General features: G+C 41.1%; 1 protein-coding gene across 1 annotated transcript in view; it reads right to left on the bottom strand.

The window, feature by feature from the left end:
• The window catches only part of XPR1 (xenotropic and polytropic retrovirus receptor 1), a 2,667,923-nt gene that overhangs the window by 15,170 nt on the left and 2,628,804 nt on the right, over positions 1-23,949 (bottom strand). Inside the window, 1 exon segment of the mRNA XM_044085740.1 lies at positions 15,910-16,131. Within this exon segment, the coding sequence (XP_043941675.1) occupies positions 15,910-16,131 (222 nt within the window).

Below are 23,949 nucleotides of genomic sequence, written 5' to 3'. Positions count from 1 at the left end.
AATTACTAACCCATCTCCATTATCAGCTCTGTAACAGAAATTCTGCAAATAGTACAAGGTACAAATGAGTTTCATAGTCATAACCAGTCTAAAAACCTTACTGCAAACAAAAACATGGACTTGGAAAGGACACGACACTGACATAGCTATATTTTGCCAAGAACGATTTCCTTAAAATATCTGCATCAAAATTTTGTAGAACTCGCTCTACTTCTTCCTCTGTCAAAAACATTCAATAAAATCTGACACAGCAGCATACTCTGGAAAATCAGTGTTAACTAATTTAAAAACTACCCCAAACACAGAAAAAAGTGTGAAAATGGATTAAGTTTCTCTCACCTCCTTATATAACAGTTTAAATGTTGGTGTGCCAACAGTCAATTTAAAGACCACAGCTGTTCTCCAATGCCATTAATGTTTCAACACTACAGCAATGTATACATTTCTCAATCTGCAGATGGTTCTGCTGACCTGTTATGTCGGTAACACAAAAACTAAACTGCAAAACAATATTCAGAAAAGGCTTCACTATTCCTGAAAACTGGATAACGAAATCTGTACTTGTACATTTTGAAAACCAGACCAATATTATTATGCTGTAAACACTACAGAAAGCTGTCGGTCTCTCAATCATTATGCAAATGCTGCCTCTGTTTTCAGGGGGTACACTATTATATTATTATATTATTTAATATTTCTTTACTGAGAAAAGAAGGCTAATCCATACACCCTCTTTAGCTTCAGTCATGTCCCAAGACAAGGACGCAGGACATCCACAGTTGTCCAACTTACTACCGGGAACCTAATAAAAATTAATAACAGAAAGAAAATTGACATAACATGACACCATGCTCTTCAAGACCACAGAATAAGCTTCTCCTTAGAACCAAAACAAATCAGTTATATGGCTTCAAAAATTATCCTGGTATATATATTAGAAACATAAAATATCAACTTGGGATTTAAACAATCAAAATTTTTAACAAGTGGTAGCTTGTAAGCTTGAAAGTGGACCCATGAACCAAATGTTAAAGTTATTGAAATAAGGAAATTGGGTTAAACTACTAGCTAAAGGCAATCAAATGAGTATAACCACTAGCAAGCCACACGAATAAACAACTAATTATTCCAGGAAAACACAACCTATACACAAATGCCACAAATTAATATAGCAACTTGGCAGGAGCTGGAAAATGCTAGAAACAAGCCTCAGAAGTGCAAAAGACACTTTATTTAAACCACAACAACCAAAAAGTTAAAAGAAATAAAAAAAACCTGACCTTATCATTGAAATGATATGAAAAGAGTAGAAACGGATATCAAGCCATTACAAAACATGATCCAAGGAGTGTTTCTTAATGCCTGCTTACTTGCAGAATTGAGGCAAACAAGCTGGAAAGAAAGAGAGCCCTGGTGCATCACGAGAGCTACAGAAGAACTTCTAAGCCTGGGAGAGTCTTAACTATGATGAGCAACTGATGCCTGTGGCATTTTAGTTAGTCCTGCTACTGAAATGAATGGACAGGATCATGTAAGAGCCACTAATTTTGAAATTCTACCAGACTATTCTAGCCCACTTAAAGAGGCTATTGCTAAATATAAAGAATTTTATAATTATGTTTGTGAATGGGCGACCTGTAGATCGCATCCTGATTGGAGAACATACATTCTCCAGCAGGGTGTCAATATATAGATAATTCCTGCTGAAAAATGAGTCTGCCACTTCACAGCAGCATATCAAGCTGCCATGGAGCTCAGACTGAAAAAAAATAATGGACACCATTATTTTATGCTCTCTAAGCAGCGATTTTGCTTAGTGAGTGTAAAATAAAGGAAAAAAAAGAAAATTACAATAAAAAAGTGTATGCCTGTGGTGAGAGTGTTGAGAGAGACAGATCAATCAAGCTATTATTTTACATTTGCTATGCACCACTTTTGCTGTTTAACTAAAGAGGTAGAAGTATTTTCTCTTAGTAAGATAGATTACTGCTTTTGATGCACTGTATTAGTGCTGAAGTAATTTATCTGCAAGTAGAAGAGAAAAGGGATATGGGTTATGATAAACTAATTAGACCGGAAGGATACTCTGTAGACTGAAATGCTTTTCTCTGCCTTATGAGGTACAGTGATTTCTAAAGACCCTGCCACAGACAATATATTTCTAAGGCCAGATCAATATTTTCTTTGCAGGAATCTTTTGTCATAGTGTTTGCTGTAAAGTAATCCACTGCAAGTGTTACCTCATGACAGCGGAGGAGAAACCATCATCACAGCCAAATGTAGGATCTTGGAAGCAGAGAAGCAACAGAATGGCCTTGCATGGTTCAGTCAACTTCTGATTAGGGAAATATTTGGAAAACTTTCCCTCAAAGTCTGCCTCTCTTAAAACAACATGGAAATATTTTTAACTGGGACCTCTGGCTGAAAAAGTCAAGATGGATCACACACATTTACTTTGTATGAACAACTTTTAAAGCAGAGACGTCTTATCTGTACCCTACAGAATTATGGTCATTTATGCACCAGCTGACTTTTTCAAATAATAGATGACAAAAGTACAGTTGTGTAAAATATTACCATAATGGCAGATGTCCTTCTCTTCACTGTTGCACTGTTCATTACACTAGAGATCCCCTGCCACGGGTGGTCCAATGTCCAGCCAGTATACCAAAGCCTGTAGGTTGCTTTAAGGTACGCTGTACATCACACATATGCTCCTTGCAAAATGTAGGGCATAAAGGTGACATCTGGCTGTACCATCCTCAGAACTGAGAGTGCTATAAGGAATGACAGTCCAAGGAAAACAAAGGTAAACATTACATCCAGAAGAGAAATGGACCAGGAGGTGGAAACAGGGAGTGAATACTGCAACAGTGAAGAGAAGGACATCTACTGTTACGGTAAGACTTTACACACCTACACTATGTTCTTCTTTTCATTGTTGTAGCATTCATAACATTAGGGACAGTGCCAAAGCTCAGGGAGGAAGAGGGACCAGCAGAGCCCACTAGGAAACCATGAAGGATGGCCCTAGTAAAACCAGCTCTAGCTCTGGAAATTCCATCCAACTTGTAGTGCTTAGTAAATATATGCACAGAAGTCCAAATAGCTGCCTCAAGAATAGAGTTAGTATTCAAACCCTTGAAAAAGGCACAAGAAGAAGCCACAGCTCTAGTAGAATGAGCCTTAACAGAATAAGGAAGGCTCTTACCATGAAAGGAATAACAAAAAGAAACAGCTTTAGAGATCCAAGAGGAAATAGTCTGCTTGGACACAGGTAATCCTAAGGACCTATGACGAAAGGAAACAAAGACATTATCAGATTTTATAATAGTCTTAGTCTTATCCAAATAAAATCTGAGTTATCTATGCACATACAGGTGTGCAGCACCTTCTCACTGGCAGACTGTGGAGAAGGGAAAAAAGTGGGCAAATGAATAGACTGATTAAGGGACAACTCATTCACCACCTTGGGCATAAAACAAAGATTAGTTCGCAAGGACACCCTGCCCTTATGAAATACCAAAAAAGGAGGAAAAGCCATAAGGGCTTGAAGCTCAGACACCCATTTGGCAGAAGTAAGGGCTAACAAAAACAGTCTTCTAACAGCAATGTTGCAAGGAAGTTGAAGCTGCAGGATCAAAAGGAGCCCAAGTCAGTTTTTCCAAAACAAAATTAAGATCCCAGGGAGGAGGAGCAGGCCTCTTGAGAGGCCTAATATGAAGGTAGCCTTTAAGAAATTGTTTAGCTTCAAATCTAGAACCAAAAGTAGAAGATAAAGGCAGACAAGTAGAAATAGCTTGTAAGTAGGCCTTAACAGTAGAATAAGTCCAACCAGCATTGAGCAATTCACACAGACAAGAGGGAACCAAAGGAACATACACTGAAAGTGGATCCAGGTTACAAGAAAGACACCAAATTGGAAACCTCTTCCATTTGAATAAGTAGGATTTCCTGGCCTTCTGCAGGACCCTAAGCACGCCCTCGGAAAAAGGGTGTCTATGTGGAATCAAAATCCCATCACCTACAGTATCAGTTGAAGAGTGGACAAATGGGGATGGATGAGAGATCCCTTGTCTTGTGTGAGTAGCTCCAACCTGTGAGGTAACTTGTGATGACTGCCCTTGGCTAAATGCAGATGAAGAGGAAACCAATGCTGTCTCGACCAAAAGGGAGTCAGCAACAATTTGGGAGCATCCTGTTGAATTCTGAACAGGACTTTTGGAACGAGTAGACGGGAAGGGAAAGCATAAAGAAACATCCCCTTCTAAACAAAAAAAAGAGAGAGGGCATCCACCTTCCAAAACAGAGGACCTGGGATTCTGGCACAAAAAAGAGAAAGTTGTCTGTTCAGAGGGGAGGTAGAGAGATCTATATGAAGAGTACCCCCCACTGGTGGACAATGTCCAGAAACACATCCTTGTGAAGTATCCATTCATGGGATTGAGTTAAGGAGATCAGCAATAGCAGACAAGAGCAAAAAGTGTTGTTAAGTTGTGAAGAATGACATTCCATTCCTGGCAGATAATTTATTTCTGTGCCTCTACCTCTGCTGATCTCAAATGTCTAGTGATGCCACATGTTCTATGCTAACCCTTTAGTACCTCTGAGGGCAAAGGGTGAGAGCAAAACACCAGAGGTTTCATACTCTGGCCAGGTGAATTTTTTCTTTTAAGCTCTATTCATTCCTAGCATCTACAATAGCACTGTGTTAGCACTAGAATATTTAAGAGTTCCAGCAATGCAAACTCCTAAGTAGAATAATGTTTTAGCGCTACAGCTGAAAATGTGCCTATTCCCTATACCAGCTCATAAACAAGTATCCATCAAGAGATACAGTAGGTGAATCCATACCTTCACCTCCTTCCAAAGGAAGTAGTGATGGCCACAGGCCTCTCAACTGACTCTACCTTGGTTAGTCCCGGGTCTATATTAGATGAACGAAAGTTCATCTTAGCGAATGCTCACATGAACAAAAATTGCGGAACTCGAAACTGCAATTGTGAGATCGCGGTACAGTGAAGATGGGAATATTTGCCCTTTCCTCACTGTAGTGTGATCTCGGAGTTGGAATATACATTTAGTGATGGGTGTGGGAGCACAGCCCCCCACAATTGCAGTTTCGAGTTCCTGGATTTTCGCTCATGTGAGTGTTCACTAAGATGAACTTTCGTTCATCTAATATAGACCCTTTAGTCCCACCATGATCAGGATACTAGTCCAACTGATGTCACTGGCAGGACAAACAGGCATATTCGCTCTCTCAAGTAACTACTGTGGTCTGAATGGCAGGCAATCTGATGCACAGGTTGCTTTTTCTTTTGGGGGGGGGGGGGAGTATACACATGCCAATGCTATTCTGCACATTAACTGAAACATTATATATCATGCCACCTGTCAGCACGGCCTATTCTGACACCAGCTATCTTAAAAGTCAACATCCACGTGGGTCTTAAGTACTTAACTGTTAGAAATAAATAATGAAAACTGTCTAGGAAAACATAGATTACTTTACTAGGGGTTTTTACACACAAGGCCTATAATTCAGATATGTAACTAACTTCTTTTACTAAGGACACTTAAAAAGCAAACAAAAATGTACATTCATATTACCCGCTGATCTATATGGGGACAGTATTTCGTATGTCTCCTCTTCTCTACCTTTCCAAAATTTCAAATGGCAGCATCATAAGCACAGTTAGCCCCTGAGCCAACGGGTTTGTCACCAACTAGAAGTAACAACACTTTTCACAAAATGAGACATCATAATGATGATATGACACCTACAGGGCAGACAAGTAATACACAAACACGTACATTCACCCCTTAAAGGGAATTTGAAAAGTGGACTGGATGAGAGTCTGTCCATGGAAAGGAGAAAGGACTTTATAATTTGTGAACAGGATTAGCCCAACTGAACAGAGCCCATTTACAACGAGAACCTAGGAAGAGCAGCTCCCAACACCACCAGTGTTACTGATATGGATAAGCAGCTCAAAGAGACATGCATTAATAACCACAGATGTTAAATTAATTAATTAGTACTAACTTCCCTAGACAGTGATAAAGTAGGGTCAGAATACAAACAAGAAAGACAAAGAAAATGTTACTACAATTCTAAGATGAAGACAACAGTGGATAACAAGGAAACAGCAAATCACAACAACATTAATGGACCAGATACATAAGCATATGAGAAATAAAATATTATACTCAGTCAACTATTTAAAGGAAATGTTTCCGAGCCATGGGTTTATATAATGCTGTACCATCTGCAGCTCTGAAGATGTAAGTGAGATGCAATAAAACAATATTGTGATGAATTCAAGACAACACACAGTACAATCACTGCTACTTAGGAACCACAAAGGAAAGTTTTCTTGTAGACCATCTGCTAACAACTGGTGGACAGCCCAAGCTCCAAGGTTCAAAAGATGGAGGCCTGTAGCTGAGAGGTACCCAAAGGAACCTTGGCTTGTTGGGTTGTTGTTAAGACAATAATTCTTAATGAAGATATGCACAAATTATCAAGTAGCCATGTTGCAAATGATGGAGTCATTACCCAGCAGGCAGCCTGATGGTAATAGATGAAACAACTGGTACTTCTGTGAATCATTCATTCTCTGCAGAAGAGAAAACAAACATCAGTATTGTTTTCTTACCACTCACATGTAACAATGGTGCTGCCTGTGCACACCCAGGGTGCAATGAAGTCTTGCAACTCCAGTTTCTCCTGCAGGAAAGAAACCAAGAGATAATCTCCTTTATGGGCAATATGGAAGTCACTCTCAGGAGTAAACCAAGATTTAGTCTTTATGAAAGACCAGCGTTTCCCTACCAGAAGGTCCACAACTCTGAAATCCTAACAGCAGAGATGATAGCTATCATGAAAACTATTTCTCAAGAAATAAATTTAAAGAACTACCAAAATCAGTGAATGTGGGATGGACAAACCTATCAGTAAGTTCAGATTTTCAAAAAGGGAGCCCTTCAAAGGTGGTTGGAGATACAGCACACCTTTAAGGAGCTGCAGCATACCCTTAAAGAACTGCTAGACCAACTAGTGATGAACCACAGTTGTACTCTCCACAAGGTCATTATGGACAGAAACAGCTGATACATACATTCTGACTGACTGTCAACCACTGAAGCCCAAACAGTAGAGGGAGTTTGAAAAAGATACTGGGCAGTATAAAGCATAATTTCTTCTTATATGGAGAAATGGATTCAACTACAGGTACATGCCTGCAGTGAAGATGGTTTCCTGACACCGTCAGTCACTTCTAACATCCTTGGCAGGTGATCTGATGGATAAGATGGTCTATATCAACAGCTAGACCCAAAGGCGAGGGCCAGCTGTTTTTTCAAGTATACGGAACATTCTTGGCAAGGCCCAGGTGACTTTCTTCAACCTCCAGGGATCACAGAACTTGAAACCACAACCTTATCAGTTACAATTAAGTGATGAGAATTCGAGTTAATCTGTGTTCCCTGTAAAATACAAAGAACATGACATCAGTGGGAATGAATGGAAGGTGTACAGGAAATCTTCTGTGTCACTGGAGAGAGAATTCATTCACCACCAAACTCTCATACCCTCCTGCACTCTCCTGACAGGGAAACCTATCAGTTTCTGGACGGCCTTACTTTCAGAAGATATGAAACAGAAATGATCACTGGATCTATAAGTCCAAAACAGGGTTGGACGAGTAGCTCACAAGGTCCACCAGTTCATTAATGACCCTTTTGATGTGAACCACTGAGAAAGTGAGGCCTCTTTTTATGGCCGAATGTCAGATGCATAACCAGCTTTCTGAAGCAGGATATAACCTCATACTCCCCTGCCAATATGCCTACCACACAAAGTACACGCTGCTCGAATTAATGAAGAATGACCCCACAAACCAGTTTATCTGAGGTCATGATTCATGCAGAGAAATCCAGATGCTTGATGTGGAGCCTCCCTTTGCTGGAGGAACCACAACTTTTGATGCATGTGGAAGCAGACATAAGTTCCACATACAATCGGTGGCGGGTCTATATTAAATCAGTGAATGCTTAAGAAAGCGAACGCTGATTTATCGACCCCATGTAAGGGAAAGCTTACAATCCCAAACACTTAGAACAGCGATTTTTTTCCCAGGGAAAAAAAAAAATCGCTGTTCCAAAAAAGAAAAAACAAAAAACTTTAAAACATTACATAAAGTGGGAGGCTGTGCCCACCCACCCCCCTACTTAAATATACCAACTCCAAGACTGCACTACAGTGACGAAAACGGCAAAATAACGAAGGCAGCCAAGCGATTTCTTTCCCAGGGAAAGAATTCACTTATATGCCGTTTCGGTATTTTGCCATTTCGTGCTTTCAAGTTTGATCAAGACACATTCGATAGAAGGCATCTTCCATCATATAACAGGGAACCTCAGTGACACATCTATCATCAGAATTTTGTATGGATTTTTCAGCAGCAATGGAACTACCACTGAGAACTTGGCAGAGGAAGTTTACCAGTCCAGGGAGTGGTAACAGAGGTTTGACATCACGGAAGAAAAATGGTGGGTCTCTAGCAATTAATATTTCACAGATCACGGCAATGCCCACATTCTTAGTTCCAAAAGTTGCAGTAGGTCTGAGCCTACAATACATTTCCATTCAGACTGCCAAAGCCCTGGCTACCTGGTCCCTCCCTACTGGGAGGAGTAAATCACACTACAGAGGTTCCAGCTCTGTGCCCACTCAGACTGATGGAAACTCACAGCCAACAATGATGTGCCAAAAGGTGTCCACCATGGCTAATGGCACCATCCACACATTCTGCATGAACATGTTCATGACCCCTAAGAATCGTCACCTAGAACTGGATGGACTGAATGTTCTGACTGAAGCTGCTGAGACCCAGAATGGACTAAAAAACATCCAACCAGTCTAAAATGAGAAACAAGATAGATCAAATGCTCTGAAGGATGCATCACTCAGGAGTGAAATGCAGGGTGAGAATATGACTTCTTGTCCCAGAAGCTGAAGTGGGTCAAGACTCTTGTCCACTAGTTCCAGGACTGATTCTGTAAACAGTCTTGTGCAAAAATTAGCATGCAAAGAGTGAGCATGGGGCAGGGAGTAAGACAGGAGTCAAGCAGTACACAAAAGCACACACCAGAAGGGTGGCAAAGGGAAAAGTGCTATTCTAAGCTGGTGTTGGCATCAAGCCATATTCCCCAATGAAGTATTCCCAGACAGACTACTCACGCTCACACTATACACCAAACATCTGCCTCATGACTAGGCCCTAAGCTGCAACCCATACACACAGGGTTACAGATGTTCCCCTTCAGACTGGGGCAAAGGACCCTGCTGAGCCCAGAGGAACACTCTGGGAGAGAAAAGAGGAGAAAGTACAGTTGTGTACACTTACCATAAATGTAGATGTTCGAGTGTCTTCACTGTTGCAGTCATGACTGTAGGGTTCTCCCCTGCCGGCAGGCAGTCCTCGGTCGGCCAGAATCCCAAAGTCTGGGTCCAGCGTCGGCTGTTCAGCCACGCTCCCTGACATCAGAGCGCCAGGAGTACAAAGCTGACAGCCGACGCCATGTTCTCCAGTTTTTCTTGCCCCAGATGTCAGGAGTCCCAAAATGAGTAAGGTCCCATATCCTTTGCAAATACACCTCAGAAGAATGGTGAAAAAAGGAACCCCACAAAAGTAAAAATAAGAGGGGACAGGAGGGAGGGAAACCCAGACTGCAACAGTGAAGACACTCGAACATCTACATTTATGGTAAGTGTACACAACTGTATTACGTTCATCGTGTTTCACTGTTGCAGTCATGACTGTAGGGTAGAATCCCAAAGCAGAATGAAAGGGAGGTGGTCATAAAGAAGACGGGGTGGCTAAAAGGCCCTGCAAGACTGCAGAAGCAAAGCCTGCCCTAGACTTAGAGTAGAGAGGTAGATTGTAGTGCTTTGAAAAAGTATGCACTGAACTCCAAGTTGCAGCTTCCAAAATGTCTTTGGTAGGAACTCCCCTGAGGAAGGCAGCTGAAGTGGCAGCAGCTCTGGTGGAATGAGTCCGTATACTCCCTGGGATTTGCTTTCCATGGTGTGAATAACAAAATCCGATTCCATGAGCAATCCATTTAGAAATGGTCTGTTTTGAAATGGCTTTACCTTGGGAACTTGAAGCATAAGAAACAAACAATTGCTCTGATTTTCTGATGTCCTTGGTTCTGTCCTGGTAAAAACGTAGCTGACTGTGTACATCCAAGGAATGTAAGATCCTTTCCCCTTTATTTTGAGGAGTGGGGAAAAAAGTTGGCAAGTGAATAGTTTGATTTAAAGCCACTTTAGAAACCACCTTAGGCATGAAAGTAGGATTAGTCCTTAAAGACACCCTGTCTTGATGAAAAACAATATAAGGTTCCACAGCCATAAGAGCTTGCAACTCTGAAACTCTCCTGGCAGAGGTCAGAGCTAACAGGATGGCTGTTTTCCAAGATAAAAACTTGATGTCAGAAGAGGCAGCAGGCTCAAAAGGAGGTAAGGTGAGCTTTTCCAAAACATAGTTGAGATCCCAAGCAGGAATGGGAGGAGATCTAGGAGGTCTTAAGTTCTTAGCTCCTCTGAGAAACTGTCTCATGAGCTGGTGGGAAAAGATTGGAGGATCTGAATTATAATGAGCGGAAATAGCAGAGGCATGTATCTTAATGGAAGAGAAAGAGAGACCCTTATGTAAGAAATCTGTCAGGTAAAGTAAATCAAAGGAATGTTAGGAAGAAGAGGATCAGAATCCTGAGCCTGCATCCAGGAACAAAATCTTTTCCATTTTCCTGCATAAGATTTTCTAGTGCTAGGACGTCTGGCTTCTAAAATGACATCCATAACCTGCTTGGGTAGGAGAGAATGGATCAAAGACCCTGGGATCAACCAGGCCGCCAGGCTGAGAGTTCTGACATGGGAGTGTAGAACCTGACCCTGGTGCTGGGACAGAAGGTTCGGAGTCTGTGGTAAAACCCAAGGGGGCTCCAGACATAGATTTTTCAGAGTTGGGTACCAAAACTGTCGAGGCCAATTTGGGGCCAGCAAAATTATCATCTTGGGTTTGTCCTGTTTGATCTTTAATAATACCCGTGGAAGAGGCGGAAAGGCATATCCTGAGAGGTTTCTCCAACTGAATGATAGTGCATCCACTCTCCAAGCTTGTTCGTGGAAAGTCCTGGTGCAAAAAATCTGTAGTTGATGATTGAGGTGGGATGCAAAGAGGTCTATGTGAGGACATCCCCAGACTGCTGTTATCATCCTGAATATTTCGGTGTCCAGCATCCACTCGTGTGGGTCCGAAAGGTTTCTGCTCAGACTGTCTGCCAGAAAGTTTTGCTTCCCTGGTAGAAACTGAGCTTGAAGGTCCAGATTGCAAGCTAGAGCTGTGTTCCATAGATCCATGGCTAGTCTGCAAAGGGGGTAGGAATGAGATCCCCCTTGCTTGTTTATGTACCACATAACTGTGGTGTTGTCTGTCCGTATCAGTAGTTGTCCTGGTTGTAGAAGATTCCTGAAGGCCAATAGAGCTTTCTGAACAGCTAACATTTCCTTTAAATTGATATGCAGGTGCTTTTGTTCCTTTGTCCAAAGGCCCTGAAGACAGTTGTCCTGAAAATGGGCTCCCCATGCATAATCTGAGGCATCCGTGGTTAGTATCTGAGTGGCCGGAGGCAGACAGAAGGGTTTTCTTTGTTTAGAGTACATGCCTTGGACCACCAAAGGAATTCCTTTTGAAGACAAGGCAGGACGGAGATCAGTATTTTCTAAACTGTGGCAATGCTGCGACCATACACTTTTGAGGTACCACTGTATTTTCCTCATATGTAGTCTTGCATATGGTACGAGAAGGATGCAGGAGGCCATGTAACCCAAAGCCTGCAGGAATCTCCTTGCAGATAGCGGAGTTAAAGTTGCCAAGTTTTTGAAAGTTGAAGCCAGCTGTAACTGTTTTTCGTGTGTCAGAAATGCCATCTGGGTTGTTGTGTTTAGAGAAGCGCCCAGGAAAATTATCTGTTGTGAGGGTGTCAAATTTGACTTTTTTATGTTTACAGTGAATCCCAGGAACTTGAGAAATTCTGAACAAACTGTAGATGCTGGAGTAAGACCTCCTTTCTGTCTGCCTGAATAAGACAGTCATCCAGATAAGGGTAAATTTGAATTCCCTTGAGTCTGCAATAAGCTACTACTGGAGCCAGGCATTTGGTGAAGACCCTGGCCGCAGTAGACAATCCAAAGGGCAGCACAGAGAACTGAAAGTGCCTCGATCCGGCCTTGAACCTGAGGTATTTTCTGCATTCCTGCCTGATGGGAATGTGTAAATATACCTCCTTTAAATCCAAAGTTACCATCCATGCATTTTTGGTCAGCATTGGAAGTAGCTGCTGTAGAGTTAACATCTTCAATTTTGGTATCTCCAGAAAAGTGTTCAAGACTGACAGATCCAGAATGGGTCTCCATGAATTTTGCTTCCTGGGGACTAGAAAGAGTCTTGAGTAAAAGCCTTGTCCTATCTCTGAAAGTGGAACTAGTTCTATGGCTTTCATAGCCAAAAGAGCTTCCACCTGGTTTAAGGCCTCTGTCCATTGATGTTTTGGAAGATCTGCCCATCCGCTTGGCCTTGGTAGGGTATGAAAATGGAATTTGTAACCTCTTGAAACCACATCCAGAACCCACTTGTCTTGGGATATGAGAGTCCAATTTAGGTGAAAAAGAGCAAGTTTTCCTCCGAGAGGGGCTTCCAGGCAAGAAGTTCCTGCAGCCCAACAGAGGGAGTCATTGAGTCTGTTTCCTATGAGCTTGCGACCTGTCCTCTCCTCCCCTAGGGGTGGAAGCAGTCCACTGTCTTGGTCTATAAGAGGCTTATGTTTGAGGCCTTCCTCGTGAGCATCTGTATCTACCCCTCTGCGGCCTGTCTGAGTTGGGAAAGGACCAATTTGTTGTAGGCCAATTCCTACTAAATCTGGGTGGTTGTACTTGTAAGAAATCTTTAACTGTTTGCATGGATTTTGCCTTGTCCTCCATCTTTTTAATCACCTCTTCAGCTTTAGATCCAAACAAAACATTATGCTGAACAGGGGCATCCAATAATTTAGCTTTTACTTGATCTGGCAAATTTTGTTCCTTTAACCATGCATGCCTTCTAATTACTGTGCCAGAGGCACCAGCCCTACAAGAAGCCTCCAAGGCATCAAATCCACAGTGTAAACCATGCTTCCCAACTTGTTCAGTAGCATGCATTAAGTCGTGTAATTCCTTATCATCTGCACAGGCGGAAATGGAAGTTAGCTTTTGTTGTAAAACAGACAGGAGAAATTGCTGGTATTTCAGCATATGAAACTGACAGTTTAAAGCCCTAATAGATAAAGTAGCAGAAGTGTACACTTTTTTGCCCCATCTTTCTAAAGATCTGGAATCCTTCTCAGTGGGAATGGGGTTTTTAGCAGAAGCTCCCTTAGGACCCTGAGAAATGGTTTCAGGGTCAGCAGGAGGGTTCTTGTATAAAAACTGGTGGGAATCAGGAACCCTGTAATATCTGTCAGGCTTAACAGGAGCTGGAGGAAAAGAGTCAGGGGTTAAGTTAGCCTCCGAAAAAGCATCATCCACAATATCCAAAATAGGAGGAATAGCCAGGGGTCTATGTTGGGGAAGAAGAAGAAAATCCCTTAGTCTTTTCTTAGATTCCGAGTACTCCTGTCCTTCCCAGTGGAAATGTTCCCTCATTTCATGCAAAGTTTCCCCAAAAGAGAAATCCTCAGGGGGAGAAGCTGAAGGTATGGATTCCTCAGCATCAGAATCCTCATAAGGAGGGAAAGAATATTCCTGGTCAGAAGAAGAAACTGAAGAAACAGAAGCCTGATCAGAGGAGTCATAATAAACGTCCTGCCTTGGCCTTTTGTCTGGAGGGGGATGTGAACCCCTAATCATAGTAAGTAAGTCCTCCGCCATCTTAAGTAACTGTTTCTGTGACTTGGGAGCCGGATCAGAAGAGGCCTGTGTTGCAGTCTTTGATTTGGAAGGAGTCTTTGCCTTTGTCTTTGGCTTTGCCTTTATTAGAAGCTGAGTAGGCCTGAAAACCCCTTCGGAAGCCAGTACCTGCACAGCGGCTCCGGACCCATCCGAAGGAGCATTGTCCGAAGGTCCTGCAACACAAATATTCAAAGGCCTAGTTGGCTCCTTGTGGGAGTCCGTTTCAGCCATCGGTTCCGAAATGGCCGACGACAGGGGCTGCAAAAGCACCTCACTGATGATGGCCGAACCTAAAGCTGGCTCTGCTTGTACGATATCGTCAGATTTGGACCTCGGAGGCCTGTCTTTGTCCTTGCGTTATTTGTGAACTCTGGTAGCCGGAACCGTATCCGACATTTCATAATTAAAATGCCTACCGAAGTAATGAAATGCAAAATTGTACCTTCATTTAATTGTACGTTGATTGAATCTAGCACAAAACTGACAACTAGCTACGTCGTGGTCAGGGCCTAAGCAAGGAATACAGTAAGAATGAAAATCCTTATGAGGTATTTGCTTCCCACATGAAATACAATTATTAACTTTTCCTGACATCGGACTGGAGCAAGAAAAAAGTTTCCCCAACGGGGTACTTAGCTTTGAGTAGGAGAAGAAAGTCTTCGGACTGAAGTTTGTTCAGAAAAGATTGTCAGGAGTCAGCCGACCGGCATTGCAAACTGCTATCACCGCACGGCAAGAAAGAATGGAGAACATGGCGTCGGCTGTCAGCTTTGTACTCCTGGCGCTCTGACGTCAGGGAGCGTGGCTGAACAGCCGACGCTGGACCCAGACTTTGGGATTCTGGCTGACCGAGGACTGCCTGCCGGCAGGGGAGAACCCTACAGTCATGACTGCAACAGTGAAACACGATGAACATCTTCAACTTCAAGTACGCCCCAACATATGGTCAAATCACTACAAAGATGACTCAGTGGAATCAGAGCATTGGGCTTTGAGCTATGTCCAGTCAATGGGACCTGCAGGTTTCCTGTTATCCTTGATGGTGGGTGCTGAAGTTGCACTTTTTCTATGTCCCACATAATCTACTAAGGTACAGAAATGGTGTGAGCTTGAATTTTTTTTTTATTTGTGGATGAATTCAGCATATGCAACACCGAGGACATTTTAGCCATGGATTTACCTACAGAAGGGCCAGAAGCCAGCCTAACATCTAAGTTTCAGTCCTTCTGACTGTACTCCAGTTGAGACTTGGCATTGCAGGAGCAATCTTTCTACCGAACCAACACATGAACTTTTCAAACACTACCATCCTCCTAGTAGCAAAACAAGTAGTCAAAGGCAGTGCTGAACAGTTCGCATTTCTGGCAGCACCTCATACTCTGCTCATTTACCAGATAGTAAAGCAATGCATGTGTGTGTGGGATCTTAGCAATAAACTGACAGCAACATTCACATTATGTAGGTCTGTATGTAGGCATTAAATGCAGGAACATTTCAAAGACATGCATCAGATGTGTGCAAATTGCAAGAAAAATGTGGTCAACTGGTGATCTCAGGGTTTAGGTGTTCTTATGCAGTTGGTACATGACATGCACCAGCACAGACTGTGTGCACCCAGAGGATGGAAACTCCTGAGGAAAATGCTGAACTGTCAGTTGGTGCAAAGGATGAAACCAATCATCAACTGCATAAAGTCAGGAATTACATTATGACGACACAACAGCAATACACAACCTAACCTGCTTACTCAGATTTGTTAAAAATAACTCATCATGTCAACAAAGAGACAACATGGGTCCAAGCCATGCACAAGATAAATCACTAAACGTTTTAGAAGGATAGACTGGAAAGTGGACACTACTCAACATCGTTCCATATCAAGAAAGTAGAAGAGACATGAAGTTACTCACTGTGAAGAAATATAGGTTCGACGAAGAGTGATGCTCTGGCTGCGCTTCCATGGTTTTGTTTTCTGTCGATTTTTGACACCATCTTCCTGATCCATCATTTGCTCAAGAAGGGTCAGGTCATCAGCATTAAGAGGTGCAACAGAGATATCCCTCACAGCTCGGAATTCACCACAGTTGTTCAGGTGTTCATTTTCCAGACGGAAGAAATTCCATACAAACCGGCTTTGCAAAGGAGGGGAAAAAAGTTTTAAATGTGAGACAAAAGTACATAAAAAGTAAATAACTAAGTAGGCATGACTGATACAGAATTTTGATTTCTTGTAGAGTTCTGGTCAGGAAAAAAGGCATATCACAGCTTTTCAGACAATGGAAACACTCAAACAAAAGTTGCATGTTTCTGCCACTTACATGAAAGCAAGGTGGTGACTATTTATGAAGGCACCATATCTAAGGGCTCAGAGAAAGAAACACAGGCCAAGAAAACAGATAAAGACCACCATTATCCCATCTGGAAATATGTTGTTTTAATCTGTCACTGACTGTGAATAATTATTCCTCACATATCCTCCAAATCTTTCACACTTTTTGCACAGATGTTATTTTTCTTGTAAAAAATCCCACTCTGCCCTTTCTCAGACTATCCATATTTCTTTAAACTTTTCAGGTTTATACATACAAATCTACATTTGTATATATGTGTGCGTGTGTGTGTCTCCTCCCCTACAACTGTGTGTGTGTGTGTGTGTGTGTATATGTACATACATACATGACGAAATCCATTTAGGTGAAAAAACACATCTATTTAATATCTTTTATTTTCAATAAAGTTATCAATTTCTAAACAAGTGCTTGAATACTCAGGGGTCTCAACTGAACTTGTCCACAGTTTGTTTCTTCTTTCCGGATTTCAACAAGTCTCAGTCAGCAACTTCATTCTTCATAAAGAACCAGTTTTCCCTGTAGTTTAATTATTAATTTTATCTATCTATCTATCTATGGGTATACTTACTTTGGTCGAAAAATAAACACAGTCAACAGCAAGAACTTTCGACCACAAAAGGTCAATAACGCAAATGTTGAGATATTACCACTCGTGCCAAGAAAGAACTTCAGTGCATGCACATTTCCAAACTAAATAAATAAATAGTATTTTCAAGGGGACAAGATGTTGATAACCAAGTGTTTCAACCAAATGCTCAACCCCCCCATACATATATATATATATATATATATATATACACACACACACACACACACACACACACACACATATATATTATATATACATATACGCACACACACACATATACGTATATACATACATATATATATATATATATATATATATATATATATATATACATATATACACACACACACACACACACACATATATATATACATATATATATATATATATATATATATATATATATATATGCACTCACACATACACACACACATATATATATATATATATATACACACACACACATATATATATATATATACACACACAGACACACACACACACATATATATATATATATATATATATATATACACACACACATATATACACGTGTGTGTGTGTATATGTATATATATATATATATATATATATATATATATATATATATATATATACACACACACGTATATATATATATATATATATATATATATATATATATATATATATATACATACACAAATACATAAAATCAATTTTCAAATACAAAAAACGAAAATCAAAATGTTGAACAAGTCACAATGTTGAATCAGCAGATTTGACATTGTTGCCGAACAGATCACGTGATCTCTGTACAGGAGCTCAGGTAAAGGAAACTCCTATACCTAACATCACATTTTTGCAGGCCCCCCTCCTGCTAACTATATATTCCAACTCTGACATCACACTACAGTGAGGAAAGGGATAAATTTCCCAAACTGCACTGTACCGCAATCTCTGCATGATTTTTCGAGTTTATATTAGTGAATGCAAAAGGCAGAACAGTACTTATAGTAACAACCTGCATTTCTTTGCTAAAATGAACTTGAAAAGACTGAAAGGAACTAGGTACATTTATTAGTTTCTGTTTTTACAGAATATGAGACCTAAGCGTGTTCTCGTGTGGTGGAAGAGCACCTAGTTTATTGCCTTTTCATCAAAGGTTGTTCCGCTATAATAAGTATCATTTCTACTTGATGAGCTACTGAAGTGTGTCAGACTGATATTGAATGAAAGTAATGCTGATATTCCACTGCATAACCTCTTGAAATTGTTTGCAACCTTGATTGTTCTATGAAATTCGTCTACCTGTGACATCACTGTACAGCCTATTTTCCTAGGAACTAGAGCCTATGTCCATAAAATAAAGGAGGACACGTTCAGTTTGAGTGTTCCATCCTCATTTCACAACATCTGATTCTAGGAGACAAAGGACTATTAAAAGGAAATCATGCAAACTTCCCTGTGCAACGGTTTCTCCAAAAGTATTGTCTGTAGAGAGAGATCCAGAGGAAGAATGGCATGTGTTGTTATAGTCAAAATCTGTCCCACACGTGCGTTGGTGCATTTCATACATTGCAGGAGAAAATTTCCTCCCTTTCTGTACTTCCCCTACCATCAATACTACAGGCAAAGACGGTGCTAGAGGTGTTGGGAAAACTGTAGGGCTTTTGCAGTTTCCTGCACTGTACAAATACATTCCCATCCAAGCATTTATAACAAAAATAAAGAAAAGGCTGATGCTGAGAATCAGTGGTACTAATGCTGGTTAGACTAATGTCACACTCTTCAAAAGAATAAGCCCAAATGAGTATCTGTTAGTCTTCAAAATTAAAGATTCGCTGTCATGCTCTAACCTAGGCATTAATGGAATGCAAGAGTTTTTGAGGGCTGATGGTGCCAATGTTGGCGTTCACTGCTTAAGTTTTTATAGAGGGCTGTGCCAATATTAGTGACACTCAGGTACCTTAACTTGTTTTATTTTTTTCTTTTTGTAGAAGTGAGGGCCACTGAAAAGCTACCCAACTTCTATGGAGAACAAGGACAGCATATCGTTTATGTCTTTCTGCTCCTGCATACTTTCATTAACTATTTTAGCTGTTTTCTAGAAAGCTTTTGAAATTTCTGTAACTTTTCCCTCTCTGTCAAATACAAGGAAAAGCTTTTAGAAATCTCTGTCTAGTGGTTTTGTTGGCAATGCTCACAAGTATTTGTATTATGTTCTGCCACAAACAAAATAAACACTGGCTGTGACAGTGCTTATGAGGTATCTACCTATCACAAACTTACTTGTTAATGAAGAAATACTTCAAAACAGGTCTCAGTAACTTGGATAGTAATAAGTGAGCATGATAAAAACCTGCAGAAATAGATGTAGTCAAGGCTTAAAGACTGAAAATGCACCTATGAATAGGACTTTGAAGCTATGAGAACAAGTGATGTACAACTATGCCAGTGCTGCATGCAAATTTAAGTATTTTTTTGATTACACAGGCAAGACTGCAGGTTTTAGGCCTTCTTAATTCAGTACAGTTGTTAACTACAATGTTCACATCTGTCACAGTCATAGGGTGTTCCCACAGTAGAAAATATACTCTGGATGTAATTCTTTGGAAGGAAATTATATATACCACAAGCACACCTAGTAACAAACTCTGAGAAAGTAGACATTATCTGACAGAGTAAGCTATGCACAATCCAGATGTTTCAATTAATTATTTTTCTTATGAAAAAAAAGACAACTGTGAAATTTGGCTTTCTGAATGACGATAGAATTGTATATCACAATATGCAATCAACCAACCAAAGGCTAACTGGCAAAAAGAATGAATATAAGCTCACAGCAATGCTGCGTACAAAGGAGTATCATGCTACCAGATGTTACAAATTATGCAACCTTGAACACAATACTGACCTATGCAACAAGAGAAGACAACTATGGAAAACTGGCTGGAACTGACTTGACTATGGTGGTAAGTTAACTCAAATGCTGTGATTTACTGTTTCTCCAAAAAATCCACTTTTGTTAACAAAAAGCAATCAAGATGCCAACTTAACTTATTCTGCTCTTGGCAACTTGGCTTTTCTGCTCTACTGCCTTAGTCATGTAGTTAGTTAAGTCAGATTAATTTGAGCTGGCCGTCCTATTGTGAAATTGTGTTACACTGCATTCTCTGCCTTACTGCACTCTAAAAATTGCATAATGATTTTCTTTAGAACAGATTCTATAAACTTTTCAATCAATGAAGTGAGAAGGAGAGAGAACATGCCTGACTTTCTTACAACTTTTTTAAAGGAATCAGATCGGTTTCCTTTTTTATCCTAACACATTCGGAGATGAAAAAAGGGATGGAATGTTAAAAGACTGTGTAAAGAAATGGGCAGTGGAAATTTGAGACTTTTATCTATAAGGAATATTCAAGCGCATTTTTTCTGCCCCTGCTTCCAACCTCCCAGTCAGTTCCTAATACACCCTGTAATTATCAGGCTGGTGAATAAAAATGGCCAGTGTCATAACTGACTCATCTGGCATATGGCGCCGCTCTCTCATCTGATGCCCTTCAACACCAACACGAGGAGCAAAATAAATTCCATTATCTGATCTGGTGCTCTTCCCTTCTCTACAAAGGAGGAGCACCAGGTCTTCCCTGTCACACCCTCGCATTCTACATGAGAAGCAAGGGAATAAAAAAGGTCTGATCTGTCTTGGTGCCCCTCTTTAGGAAAGAAGGGATACTGTTTGGTGTCATATCTACAGCCATACAGACCACTAGAAGTGGGCTGATCTTTGGAAGTAGCTCTAGAAAGGGTAAAAGAAAATGAATGCCTGACACTCTTACTTGATACTTACGTGGCTCCTCCTTTTTCACAACAATTCTTTTGTGTACCAAGACAAAGTAGAAAAGGCTGCAAAACAGATCCTGGAGAAACTGAAATAAGTGGATTCTTCAATGGGAGATGAAATACTTAGAATGATATCAGTGAGTGCATGGCCTCAAGCTACAAAGGACAAAAAAAGACCTGAGCTGTTATCAAAAATGCCTGGCACCTTGCATGCAAGATGTTACAGCACAAAAGATGGTCTTAGACCAAATACATGGCACAAAGAGGCAAAAGTCATGGAGAAAAGCAACAGTATTGTATCTGTGGCAGATACAGACAATGGTTCTCCAAAATCTACAGTCTAATTCTGCAGCGTTTATGGCTCAACAGTTAACATACACACTAGTCTTTCATGTTAGGAATATCAAAATGCTCTGCATTCCCTTCCCACATCTGCTGACTGGATTCAAGCTGCAACACTGAATGCAAGGTAGCACAAGGGAGGTGCTGCACTCCTGACATGTAGTCCTTCGAAAAATGCATTAAACCAACATCTCGTCTGTCTCAGCTAATGATAGCTCAGATGGATGTAAAAGATCCCGTGGCTCTTGTCAAAACAAGTAAATTTTTGGTACAAAAATTCACATAAGAAAGTGTTCATAAACAACCTCTTACTTTTTTTTTTATTGAATACAATGCCAGTGCAGGGGAAACAGGCAATATTACTCATTCACACAAGAATGTGTGACTTTCTTATTCCACTTTATAAGGGAAAGTAGGCTCTAGTCCTACAGTGTTTTTTTCTACACAGAAAATGTAAAAGACTGCCTGCTACTTAGTAAGTATAAAACAAGAGTCTCAGTAAGCCTAGACAATCCAGGAAGTTTCAAAAACTGTTTGCATTGTGGTATTTGCACAGGAGGAGTCAATGGGTTTCAATTTGCTAATTCTATAGTAGCTAAGATTAAGGAAATAATTACACTTGGTACCACTTTCACAATAAATTTCTTGCGTTGTCCTTGTCAAACAACTTATGCAGGTATGTCAGGGAGCAGATCAGGAATATCAGAACTAGCCAGATGGATCATCCCCCAGCAAACGTTGTACACTGTGTGATGATGGATAAGCCACAAAAGTGAAAGGAATGGATACTAAATATGTGGAAAATGTGAGTGGCAAAGACAGAATACCATGCCTTGAGCAACAAGGAAGTACAGTTTTGTACCTACCATAAATGTAGATGTTCGAGTGCTAATACAGCTGCAGTCATAACAGATGGGTTCTCCTGCCGTCAGGCCGGTCCTCGGTCGGCCGAATTCCAAAGCCTAGGTCCGGCGTCGGTTGTCGTCGCTTCTTCCCTGACGTCAGAGCGCCAGGGGTATAAAATAACCAGCCGACGCCATTTTCTTCAGTTTTTCTTGCCCCAGATGTCAGGTGCCCCCAGAAGGAAGGCAATACATAAATTTGTGTGATAAAGCAATGCAATATAATTAAAAAATAGTAGTGCAAGCAAATACATCAAGAATGAATACCCCAATCAGGTAGCATGAGGAGGTGTTAGCCAATAGGCCTGTCCCAAGAGGGGAAGGAGGGAGGGAAACCTGGACTGCAGCTGTATTAGCACTCGAACATCTACATTTATGGTAGGTACAAAACTGTACTATGTTCATCGTGCATACAGCTGCAGTCATAACAGATGGGTAGAATCCCAAAGCTAAGAAAGGGATGGTAGGCACTAGGTGGAACTAGGAGGAGCCAGAATGCCCTGCAAGACTGCAGTGGCAAAGCCCGCTCTAGATTTGGAGTATAATGGAAGGTGGTAGTGCTTGGAGAAGGTATGCACAGAACTCCAAGTGGCTGCTTCCAAAATATCTTTGGTAGGAACTCCTCTGAGAAAAGCTGCAGAGGTAGCCGTGGCCCTTGTGGAGTGAGATCTGATGCCTGTAGGTACAGTTTTGCCATGAAAAGAATAGCAAAAGCGTATGCAGTGGGCTATCCATTTTGAGATAGTATGTTTGGAAATTGGCTTTCCTTGAGCTCCTATAGCATAGGACACAAAGAGCTGATCTGATTTCCTGAAAGGCTTTGTTCTGTCCAAATAGTAATGCAGTTGTCTGTGGATGTCCAAGGAATGTAGTAATCTCTCCCCTTTGTTTTGAGGATTAGGATAAAAGGTAGGTAAGTGTATAGCCTGATTCAAAGCAACCCTGGATACCACTTTTGGCATAAAGGACGGGTTGGTTCGTAAGGAAACTCTGTCCTGATGGAAGATGATGAAAGGCTGCACAGCCATGAGAGCTTGTAGTTCCGATACCCTACGAGCTGAGGTAATAGCCAGAAGGAAAGCTGTTTTCCAGGACAAATATTGCAAATCTGATGAGGCAGCTGGCTCAAAAGGAGGCAAGGTCAGTTTTTCTAGAATGAAATTGAGATCCCAAGCAGGTATTGGTTGTTTCCTTGGGGGTTTTAGATTCTTAGCCCCTCTGAGGAACTGTCTTAAGAGGGGGTGAGAGAATAAGGGTGGATCAGTGTTGTATTCTGCAGAAATGGCTGAGGCATGGATTTTGATGGAGGAGAAAAAGTCCACTGCTTAGCAGCTCAGCTAGATACTGTAATATTTGAGGTAAATTCAGTTTTCCAGGATCCTGGCCCTTTTTCTCATTCCAGACACAAAACCGATTCCATTTTGCGGAGTAAGCTTTTCTGGTAGATGGCCTTCTGGCCTCCAAAATGACATCCTGCACCTCCTTGGAGAGTAGGGTCTGTTGTGATGCTAAGGAATCTTCCATGCGGCTAGATTGAGTGTTTTTAGCTGACTGTGAAGAGTTTTGAAGCTGTGCTGAGTCAGAACAAGAGGCATTAGAGGCAGGGTCCATGGTGGGGAATGCATCAGACTCCTCAGGAGTGGGTACCAGTGTTGTCTTGGCCAGTCTGGAGCAATGAGAATCATCTTTGGTCTGTCTGCTCTGGTTTTTAATAGAACTTTGGGCAGCAGAGGAAGAGGTGGGAAGGCATAAACTGTCATTGATGTCCAACTGAAAGAGAGAGCGTCCACTCTCCAGGCCTTTGGATGAAAAATCCTTGAGCAGAATTTTGTCAATTGGTGATTTTCGTGGGAGGCAAAGAGATCTATGTCTGGCCTTCCCCATGCTTGAATTATCTCTGTAAAAACTTGAGGATGCAACTTCCATTCGTATGGATCTGTC

The sequence above is a fragment of the Protopterus annectens genome, chromosome 10.part0 (genome assembly GCF_019279795.1).
Source record: "Protopterus annectens isolate FY-2018-M chromosome 10.part0, PAN1.0, whole genome shotgun sequence".
NCBI lineage: Eukaryota > Metazoa > Chordata > Ceratodontiformes > Protopteridae > Protopterus > Protopterus annectens.
The sequence above is the reverse complement of the archived record's forward strand: the minus strand, read 5'-3'. Positions and strand labels throughout refer to the sequence as shown.